Source organism: Eumetopias jubatus, unplaced genomic scaffold, assembly GCF_037043125.1.
Source record: "Eumetopias jubatus isolate StellerSeaLion01/CBP00866 unplaced genomic scaffold, mEumJub1_p1.0 scaffold_13, whole genome shotgun sequence".
Taxonomy (NCBI): Eukaryota; Metazoa; Chordata; class Mammalia; order Carnivora; family Otariidae; genus Eumetopias; species Eumetopias jubatus.
This window is the reverse complement of record NW_028274819.1, coordinates 12,641,462-12,652,890: the sequence shown is the minus strand read 5'-3', so window position 1 is coordinate 12,652,890 and position 11,429 is coordinate 12,641,462. Positions and strand designations below refer to the sequence as shown.

Below are 11,429 nucleotides of genomic sequence, written 5' to 3'. Positions count from 1 at the left end.
AAGTCATATGGCCGGTTATGGGCATACGTGAGGCCAGAATCCACATACAATCTGTTAGCAGAGAGTGGAGGCTAGGTATATCATTATAGCTCACTTTTTCACCTACATCAAAGGCTGATTAACTTACGTAAAGGGTGTAAACATCCAGGCAGAAAGGATACTTAGTATGACTCTGGTAGTGTTGCTGAAAAGCATGCCCAGACTTAGGCGAGCGCTGTGCCCACAAGTAAGGGAAGCATCTTTTGTCCAATATTTTGAGAACTCTTCAATACATCTCCTGCCCCAACTCTTTCCCCTAATGGCCACCACCACGCAATTATCAAGTTAATTACACTTTTAGGAGATATTTGATCTCCCAACAAGAGTACAAATTCTGGATCTGCCATGGACTAGTTTTAGAATCACGTATGAAGTTACTTCACCTCTCTGAATCTCAGATTTCTAGCTACATTCTAGTTACCTTACAGAGTTATACTGAGACTTAACAGTTGCGTGCATTAAGTGTTCTGCCCGATTTCTAGGAGTTATTCTTTCCCCATTTTCTTTACTGACCTCTCCACTCCAGCTCTCCTGAACCCTTTCATTTCCTTTCCACGGTCTTGCTCTGGGGACTTTGCAATTATCTGTTCCAGCTGCCTTGGACCAGAGAGCCCTCTCCCACTCCCTAGACATACCCTGCTCTTCTTTCAGCACGCTCAGATCAGGTGACATCTCCCCCAGAAAACTTTCCTTGATCCTCATTTTTCCCCAATTCTAGAGATATGTGCTCCTTCTGTGAACTTTTAGAAAATGTCCTCTTCACCTCAACTCTAAGGTCACTGTGCCCTATCCATAAATAAATCAAGCAAACACTTATTGAGTGCCTGTTATGAACTGAAGTCTTGGACTCAGCTATGTGGATAGATATAGGAAAATTATGACATATTTGCCAACTTCAGTCTCATAAGGGAACAGGGCACATAAGAAAAAGAATGTAAGCATCCTTTGAGGAACTAATTCTTTTTTTTTCAATCTTTATTTTGAGGAACTAATTCTTAAACTGTGTTCCTTAGAACATGAGCTCTTCATGATGCTTCAGAAATGAGTTTTTATGAGCAAATTGAAAACATTCACGCTTCCTCTCAAGATTCACAATGCATACTAACACAATAAAGTTCTGTGGGGTCCTATTGTAAAGCAAATAGCTTCATTTTACCAGAAAAATTTCCAACTCTTTTTACCATGGAATACTTTTTCCCCCTCCATATAGCACCATTAAATTGCTTATGATTTAATAATGCTACTTAAAAAAAGCGAGTTTCATGCTATACTTTTTAGGATGGTCCCATGAAAGAAAATAGTGAAAGAAAAGGCAAAAGGCCCATTTCATTATGGCTTTACACTTATTAGGTATACGATACTGAGCTTTATCAGAGTTACATTTCTACATATGTACAAGTGGATAGTAACACCCTCTCTGATAACTCATTTTTTCCCACAATTCAATATTGATATATATGAATGTTCTTCCCCAATAGTAAAACATTATAGGAATTTCTGTCTCTTATTATTATTTTTAAAAATAAAATCAAAATTAAATCAACCAAAGGAATTAAGTCTCTTGAGATGCTTCCTTATCGCTTTGAAATTTGCTTCATTCCATCAGCCACTTAAGGAAATTCACTAAAGAGAAGGTTAACTTTTTTGCTGAGATGTTGAGTTCCTGCCATAGAAGATAAAGGAGCTCTCCTAGAGAGCTCACCGATTCTCACAGGGTGAAATGGAATGAAAATCCATGAACTTTGTGTTGCACAATATTCCCTGGAGAAGACAAGTAGATGGTATATGATACCGCCATAATGTCCAGATAAAAACATAGAAGTGTCCTTTACATGCTAATATTCAGGAGAAGAGACACTTCTTAGAAATTTATGAGCAAGGTGGAGCAGGATGAGAGAGATATCCTTTGGAAGGATGATACTATGGAATAATCCTAATTCAAGTTCTGCATTAGAAGGCCTGTCTCTTCCTTAATGACAGAAAAATAGATTCTGTTACATACACTCAGAGTCCAGTCTTGCCTGATTTAGTCAGATTGGTTAGTGTCCTTTATGAAATGTCTTTAAAATTAATGGGTCCCAAACAGGAGGAATTTCCCCAGTGGTTTCCCCTTAAACTGAACCCAACTAGAGAAAGAATTTGAGGAAAATTTCCCAATTTGATCAACTCAGCCGGATTACTGGGCAAGTCTGCTATGTGGTCATTGTAGACAATGACTATCTGGGAATTCCATGAGGGTATCCTCATTCCTTTCTTGTACCCACCAGGTAACTTTCTGATGTTCTGTTCCAGACAATGTCCCAGTGAACATTGTTGAATGCGCATGTTCATCTCAGCCTAAGCTCATGTAACTTGTGTGATACACTAATTCAGCACCAGCCTTGGCACCTGGGGATCTGGAGTCTAGCTATGGCTCTGCCATGTGTTACCTTGACCCCAAGCAAGTACTGAAGTTCTTACATGGGCTCCTCATCTGGGGTGTGAGGTATGGTAGTCAATGGACATCTTGGATCCTTCTAGCTCTAAAATTCTATGAATGGTGGGTACCTTTTTCTTGAGAAGCAGAAAACTTATGAAGGATTTTTCCATATTCCTTCTGATCTTTGACTTCATTTTGTCTTATCTTACTTATTTTTGTTTCTTGATCAAGTTTTTTCTCTGCTGATACTTTTTTAGTCATTAAAAGGTGTTTGTTGTTGTTGTTGTTGTTGTCATAGTTACGTTTCCAACTCTGCCTTACCATGTTTTTCTTCTTTGTTTCTCCCTTTCCACCTCCCTCCAGACATCATGGACTTAAAATCACATACCTTCTTATCATTGCTGCCATTAACTTTTAGCCAGGTTCAGCCTCCTTGTTTTATGTACATTATCAATAACAAATTTTTATTCAATATGTAACAATACTTATTGAATTCCTGCTGTCAGCCAGGCCCTATTTTCAATGCTTGGGATCTTCAGGGTACAAAGCAGACAACAATTTTGTCCTCATAGAGATTGTGTTCTTGGAGGAAGGAAGACAGATCATAAGCAATAAATAAGCATAAGCACATTGAATAATGTGCTGGAGGGGTGGGTGCTCTAGAAAAGAAGCAGAACAGGGTAAGGACAATAGGAGAGAGAGTGGAGGAAAGCGATGCTGTAGGCAAGTCGGGTGCAGGGGCTGCTTATTCGGTGTTCTCGGAAGACCTCTGCGAGGAGTTTAACTCATCTATGAAATGACACGCCAGCCAGGGCAAGAGAAGGGAAAGCACAGGACAGAGGCGAGTTCACATGAAAAGGTCTTCATTGATGCCAAAATAAGCAAATCAAATTAATCCATAAAACTCCGAAATATCTAGAGTCCATGTGAGTGAAGACAGCTTGCCTTTTGTATTCATGGCAATGGACATTTAAGTCTGTGTGGGTTCTTGTAACTGAACAGGTGGGTAAGTGCTTATGGAGGCTGTCTTCAGACGTGTTTTCCTTTTTTCTCCCACACAGATGCATGTATTTGTTCAGATGAACTCATTCCTACGAACATATTTTACACTCTTGAAATAGTTCCATGTAACAGTAGGTTATAAATGTCCCTTCCTTCCTTTCTTCCTCCTTTCCTTTCCTTTCCTTTCCTTTCCTTTCCTTTCCTTTCCTTTCCTTTCCTTTCCTTTCCTTTCCTTTCCTTCTTCCCTTTCCTTCCCTCCCTCCCTTTCTTTCTCAAAAGATTTATTTATTTTAAAGAGAGAGAGAGAGTGCACGAAAGGAGGGCAGAAGGAGAGGGAGAGAGAGAATCTTCAAGCAGACTCCCCGCTGAGTGTGGAGCCTGACCAGGCCTTGATCCTAGAGATAATGACCTGAGCTAAAATCAGGAGCCACCCAGGTGCTCCTAAATGTCTTCCTTTTTATTTTTATTTATTTATTTTTAAAGATTTTATTTATTTATTTGTCAGAGCGAGCGAGCGAGAGAGAGAGCAAGCGCACAAGCAGGGGGAGCAGCCGGCAGAGGGAGAAACAGGGTTTCCCGCTTAGCAGGCAGCCCGATGTGGGGCTTGATCCCAGGACCCCGGGATCACGACCCGAGCTGAAGGCAGACCCTTAACTGACTGAGCCACCCAGGCGCCCCAGGGTCTTCCTTTTTAAATGTCATATTCACTCTTATACTTTTTGTGACTACTCAGTAGTATTGATGTTCCACAATTTATTAAACTATTCCCTGATATTGGACATTTAATGTGTTTTTATTTTTATTTTTTATGACTTCAGATAAATATATTGCTAACTTAGATGATTTGATTTCTTTAGTCATCCTATACACTTTCTTATTGCCCCTGTGCTCCATTTACATGGATATTTTTGTATGATTTAGAAGGTAATTATGATGTATGGTACACTTCATATTTTTTAAGAGGATAAATTTCATGTTCTGTTCTTACCATAGTACATTTTTTTAGAACTACAATAAATATATATATATATATTTAGATTTTATTTATTTATTTGACAGAGAGAGACACAGCAAAGCGGGAACATAAGCAAGGAGAGTGGGAGAGGGAGAAGCAGGCTTCCCTGGGAGCAGGGAGCCTGATGTGGGGCTCAATCCCAGGAACCCGGGAGCAGGACCCGAGCCGAAGGCAGACGCTTAACAACTGAGCCACCCAGGCGTCCGCACAATAAATATTTTTAAAGTGCACCGTATCGTTTTAAAACATCAGGAAAAGTTCTATGGAAATCAGCTATGAAAAGTTCATGCATCTTATTTGCCAATGATGGTATCTAATTAACTCAATTATGGTAAACACAATATCAATGATCTTTACAGACTTATTTGCCTTTTATGGGGACTCCTTGATAAAGTCCCAGTTTCTGGAGTTCAGTCGAATCAACCACGACAAGTTCAATACTACATCATCAAGCACACTCCACAGTAATGCAATGACAAACTGGCCCAAGCTTAATATCATGAAATCTGCTGTGGGCTGTAGCTCCAGCGTAGGGGTAATAGCTAATAACGCTAATAATTTCTGAATGATTAATCTATGCCAGGCAATTGTGGTAATTTTACATATATAAAAATTTACAAATATATATATATATATACATATTTGAAATTATAAAGCTACTTTTAATACTTTGGGGTGACCCCCACAGGAATAAAAAACACTGGGAAGGGGTAACCCCCTCGCCCCCAGGCGTGGCCGAGGGGCAGAGAGGCTACCTGAGGGGAAGGAAGCACAAAAGGGATCCGCTGCAGACTCAGGGCAAAGGGAATGCCATCGGTGCTGGGACCCGTGAGCACTACAGGAGAAAACGCCAGCGTGGTGGGACTGGCTCCAGGCACACAGGCGAAGGCCAAGCGGGTTGGACACGAAGCCACAAAGCTACTTGGGTTCCTCCTTCTCGTTTGCGTTTTTCTGCTTCTGCTGCATGATCTCCGAGTCCCTCCGCTTGCGGGCGGCCGCCCAGAGCCCGTCAGCTCGGCGCTTTCTCTTAACCGAGGCGCTCCGCTTTTTCAGATTCTTCTGGCGGGCGAGCTCGCGCTGGCTACCGCGGGTCATGGCCACGGCGGCGGCTCCGGCCTGCCTCCGCTGCGTCCCCTCGTTCTGTCCCCACATTTACAACTATATTAAAACCATGGTATCAAGCGAGACTACTTTAAGAGGTGAGTGAAGTCAGAAAGAAGAAGACCAAGGACTGAGCCCTGGGGAGCACCGACATTTGGGTGTCAGGACAATAAAGAGAATCCAGCCACAGAGAATGAGGAGGATGCAAATAAGGACAGGGAGGTGTAATGAAGTACCACCCACGTGTTGATCATTGTGAATTTATGATGGTACCAACCACCTTTCTTCTGACCTAGATATCCAAAATATATTTCAAATGCAACATACCCAAAACACAATTCTTGATTTTCTGCACTAAATTTTATTTTCTCATAGGATTCTCAGTTTTAGTAAATGGCATCTCATTATTCCACTTTTATGGGTCAAAAAAATTTGGAGTCATCCTTTACTCCCCTCTTCCACTCACACCCCACATCCAGTCTGTTTAAAATTCTATTGGTTTTACCTTCAAAAGACATCCAAAATATGATGACTTGCCTAGATTGTTACAATAGATGCCTAATAAGATTCTGATCCCTTCCTCTTTCCTCTAAAATAGCAGATTTTCTACTCGGCAGGCAGAGTGATTCGCTTAAAATGTAAGCCTGATAATGCTCCACTGTGCTCAAATCTCTTCGGTGACCTAGCATCTTACTTAGGGTAAAATCAAAGTTCTTACTATGGTCTATAAATTGCTCCATGATTTTGACTTTGTGTAATTTCTTATCTTATCTCGTGCCATATTTTGTCTTATCTCCTACCATACCACCGTCTGTTGCTCTCTGTTTCACCCCGCGTCTCAAGTAACACAGTCTCCTTGCTGTTTGCTTCACTGGGCACTGGGCACTGGGCACTGAGCACTTACAGTTCTGGGAAGAGCATTAGACCATCTTTGATTAAAAATGTGTGGCCTCAGAAGCTGTATTGCCTGGGTTTGATCCCGGGCTATGTCTCTTACTGTTTTTTTTTTTTTTTTTTTTACCTTGGATAGTAATTTAAACTTTCCGTGCTTCAGTTTCCTTATCTGTGAATTGGGGATAATAATGATATTCCTCTCCTAAGGTTTTGGAAAGGATAAATGAACCAAACCATGTAAGTGATCATGTAGGGTTCGGCTGTCATTATCACCATCATTTTCACTATCACCCTCTTCCTCCTCCTCCTCCATGATAAAATGAAACAGAAATGAAGGTCTAGGACTTGCTAGCATAGCCACAAGACATTTGTAGCTTCCACTTTATTTATTTTATTATTTTATTTTTTTAAAGATTTTATTTACTTACTTGAGAGAGAGGGAGAGAGCACAGAGGGAGAGGGAGAAGCAGACCCTCCTGCTCAGCAGTGAGCCCAATGCAGGGCTTGACCCCAGGACCCTGGGATCATGACCTGAGCCAAAGGCAGACACTTCACAGACAGAACCAACCCAGGCACCATTGTAGCTTCTACTTTCAATCTCTGGATCCACATACTGTATGAAGAAGCTCGTGCGGGACCCCTAAATGGTGAAATACCATGTGGAGAGAGAGAAAGGTGCAACCAACACCCAAAACATCAACAATGTGAATGAAGCCGTCTTAGATAATTCAGCCCCAGCCAAAGTCCCAGCCTAATGCAACTATTGTGACCCTAGCAAACACAGAACACAAGAACCATTGTGTTGAGCCCAGCCAAACCATACCATATAATCGTGAACATTAATAAGTAGTTATTGTTTCAAACAATTAAATTTTGGAGCAGTTTGCTTTATATCAATAATTAATTGGTACTTTAGGTCAGTGGCATGAAACTCCCAGTTTGCCTGTAGGTCTCATGGCTTCAATCTTTACTAACAACTGTAAGTTTTCTCTGCTTCATGTTTATGGAGAACTTACCATAGTTTTTTTCTTTATTTTAAGATTTTATTTATTTATTTATTTCCTTATTTATTTATTTTAGAGAGAGAGAGAGAACACACATGTGAGCAGGGGAAAGGCAGAGGCAGAGGGAGAGAGATAAACCTTAAGCAAATTCCCTGCTGAGTGTGGAGCTTGATGTGGGGCTCAGTCTCAAAACCCTGAGATCATGACCTGAGCCAAAACCAAGAGTTGGATGCTACTATTTAAGCTTCCCCCCCACCCCAGTCTACAGTATTCTGTTATAGCAGCCCAAAGTTACTACAGTATATGTATTTTGTTAATCATTTCAATAGGTTTAGGTAGAATGGGAAAAGTTTCCTTTAAAATCATTACACTCATTACTACTACAAAAATTACAAATTAAAATACAATTCTCCCATCTCAAAGTATCTCAAATGACTTAAATTTTTGGTAAATCTCAAAAAGAAGGATTTCTCTCAGGTAAATTTACCTTTCATTGTTACTGCTAATCCCCCTGAAGGCTGAAAATGGTGTAGAACTCAAATAAACTCTATTTGATGAGCTCAGCAGAACATTCCAAGGAGTGTAGAGAAGATGCTGCAGGAACTGGCCATAACATCACCTGTGAAGATATTCTCTCCAATTCTTTCCCTTTATTTTACCTCTGTGTACCCCAAATAACAATAGCGCCAGTAATAGTAGCAATAGTAAGACAATAATAGTTGATATATATTTATAGGGCTCATTATAAAACCTGTATTCATTCATTTGATCCTTAAATGATAGGTTTATTGTAATCTCCATGTGATTGAAAATGAAATCAAGGCACAGAGGGTTTAAGTGATTTTTTTTTTCCTTATCACACAGGTAGAAAGAGGCAAACCCAGGGCCTGTGCTCTTCCACAAAACTTTTTCATTGCCTGTCTGTAAACTTGCATGAAAACCACTGTTTTAATTATATACCTAATTAGGGATTATTGACTGTAGAATATCACTGATAAATGTACTTGTTACTGAGAAGTCAATTACTACCTAAAATGCTAGATGACATAGAGAATATTAAAAAAGACACAAAAAAATTATCCCCTTAAAAACTCCAAACAGCTGACAAGATAACAAAATATTACCAGGAAAACAGGAATTCAGTAAGGTAATTGAGCATGGAAGCTACTTTTACTCTTTCCAGAAAATAAAGCTTGGTTGGAGGACATGCATCAGGGGGCAGAGGGTATGAACAATATTCTTTCATACATTAGTTGTTTAGCCCATACTTTATTATGGGGAAATTGGATTGTTAACGTATTTTCATTTCTACACAAAATACTGTATAGGAAACAACCTTTTTCTGGTTATGCTCTGTTTGCCCCTAACTCTCAACGTCCTTTTCTGCCTTGTCTTGCTCCAAAAGGCTAATTTCTGAGAACTGAATCATTCTCTTGCCTCCAGCTGGGTTTGGCCAATGGGAGACAAGGCAAGGGTTAGGAGGGTACAAGCAGAGAGAGATTGGGGTATTTATCTCCCTGCTCTCTCCTTGCATGGCCATAGTTGCTTTTTCCCCCTAAACCCACAGTTCTTGCCAAGTGTTTTCTCTCAATAAACCTAGATCTTACAGGTCTCTGATAATACTGTACCCTCTTATGTCTGTGAGGTCTAGGGATGATCATGGCTTCCTGCTACTGCTAGGATGAAAGTGTGTTGCCACCCGTATTGGTTCCTTTACTCATACTTCTATATATAATCCTTTTATTATTTTTTTCAGTCAAAATTTATTGAATGAGCCATCTCTTTCCAGCTGATACCTGAGATGCAGTGTCACACTTGTCACTTTCTATTGTTATGCTCATTTGTTAATTTCCTTTCTAGAAGAGAATTACTGAATGAAATAGTAGAAGCATTTTAAAGGTCTCTGGCACACATAGCAACATGATATCCAGATAATTTATACCATTTTTAAAAGATAACTTTTAACATTATCTGGGAGAAATCCCAGTTGCATGGAGATTTGCATGAGCTGGAATCAAACCCTTGCCTGAAGGTTGTATGCTCCCCTATTTGCTATGGGAGAGGCAATTCCTGGTAAGAACTCTCCCCAGAATCCCCTTCATTTCACTGTTCCTCAGGGTGTAGATAAGTGGGTTGAGCATTGGTGTTCCCAAAGTGTACACCAGTGAGATGAACTGATCTTGCTTAGGGTAGTAGCTGGAGTTGGGGCGCAGGTACATGAAGGCGCAACAGCCATACTGCAGCAGGACCACAGAAAGGTGGGAAGAGCAGGTGGAGAAGGCCCGGTGACGCCCCGCTGCTGAGTGGATCTTGAGCACGGCAGCAACAATGAAGACATAGGAAGTGGCGATGAAGAAGAAAGGCATGGCAATGGCCAGTGTGGCTGCCACAAGCACTGACTGTTCATGGATGTGGCTGCGGGCACAAAAAAGACGCATCACAGGTGGCACATCACAAAAGAAGTGCTCGATACTCTGAGCCCGGCAGAATGGCAGAGAGAAGATGAAGGCCACCAGTTGTATGGACAGGAACAAGCCAATGACCACAGAGGCCATGACCAAGCGGACACAGAGAGTTAAAGTCATGGTGAGGGGGTACTGCAAGGGGTGGCAGATGGCAACATACCGGTCATAGGCCATGGAGGCCAAGAGGAGGCAATCAGCACTGCCAAGCCCAATGAAGAAGATCATCTGAGTGGCACAGCCCAGGAGGGTGATGGTCTTCTCTGACTGTAGGATGTTGGCCAGGATGTGGGGCACCACCACAGCGGTGTAGCATATTTCCACTCCTGAGAGGCTGCCCAAGAAATAGTACATGGGTGTGTGTAGACGGGCTTCTGTCTGGATGGTCTCTATAATTAGGACATTCCCACTGATAATCAAGGTGTAAACTAGGCTGACTCCAAGGAAGGACAAGACACGGAGCTCTGGTTGCGTGGGATAGGCCAGGAACACAAATTCCATCAGCAGTGAATGATTTCCCCAGATCATTGAGCTAACAGAGTTTCTCTGCCAAGAGTTACAAAGACAGAAGGAGAAATCGAACCAACGACATATTAGTTCACACTCTGAGCCATGATCTAATCTAATCAGGTCTGGAGTTAGAAACTTAGAATTATTAGAACTAATTCTCTTTTCTCCTCCTCTTTAATCAAGTCTCTTCACATAAGTATCTACAACTTAATTTCTAAGTTTCAAGAGCTGGCCTAAATTGTGTAAGAATTTTTTGAGAAAAAGAGGCAGAGGAAGTTTATGGCCTTCAAAATGATTTTTAGTGGAAGTGGAATGAAAGTTAATTCTTTCAGTAAATTCACAAGAAGTGTCAAGGAATTCTTAAAAGCGGGGGTCATTAAGGTGAGAGCGGGAAGCTATTCATTCATTCACTCATTCATTCATAGATTTATTTGCACACAATGCCTCCTGAGGTATTGACTCACATATATATGGATGTAACACTGAAAAGCTAGTCAAAGGATGGAAAATGAAGAAAGAAAACAATGCCATGGACAAAGAGCTCGCTTGGTCTGAGATCAACAGTTTCAGGGATGAACCTCAGAAAACAAAGCCCTCCGTCTCCTGGTCTCTCTATCCATATCTATTCAGGAGAAGGGCAGGACTTGAAGGAAACAGAAAGTTTTATCATAGGGCTCCTCCTGGCTTGTGGCGGTATGGGGAAATATGTGATCATAAGCTGTTGGAGATCTAAGAATCCTTCCTGTGAGTTTAGGGATAAATAGGAAAGACAGTCAGTCTCCATCTATTTTTCTTCTCTTCTAAGGAGCTAAAGGGAAATCCAGCTTCTTGGATTTCTTGCTTCCTTGAAAACCTGGGGATGAACAGACATAACTCTCAAAGGGTATCCATTCCACTGTTTTCCTAAGATCAACTCATATTCAAGAAGGAAAACAGGGGACATGTAATCTTGTTTCAATTTGCCCAATTTCAACATTATTTAC

The 11,429-nt window shown here is 41.0% G+C and overlaps 1 protein-coding gene and 1 pseudogene across 1 annotated transcript; both read right to left on the bottom strand.

Annotated features, from left to right (window-relative positions):
- Window positions 1-5,341: 5,341 nt before the first annotated feature.
- Window positions 5,342-5,570, bottom strand: LOC114215421 (small EDRK-rich factor 2 pseudogene; annotated as a pseudogene).
- Window positions 5,571-9,519: 3,949 nt separating this feature from the next.
- OR10W1 (olfactory receptor family 10 subfamily W member 1) lies at window positions 9,520-10,464 on the bottom strand. Its single transcript, XM_028111114.1, has one exon. It carries the CDS (start codon window positions 10,462-10,464, stop codon window positions 9,520-9,522), a length of 945 nt encoding a protein of 314 aa, XP_027966915.1.
- Between the last annotated feature and the right edge of the window lie 965 nt (window positions 10,465-11,429).

Coding starts and splice junctions, on each gene's coding strand:
- OR10W1 (XM_028111114.1), bottom strand. CDS start 10,464: ATGATCTGGGGAAATCATTCACTGCTGATGGAATTTGTGTTCCTGGCC.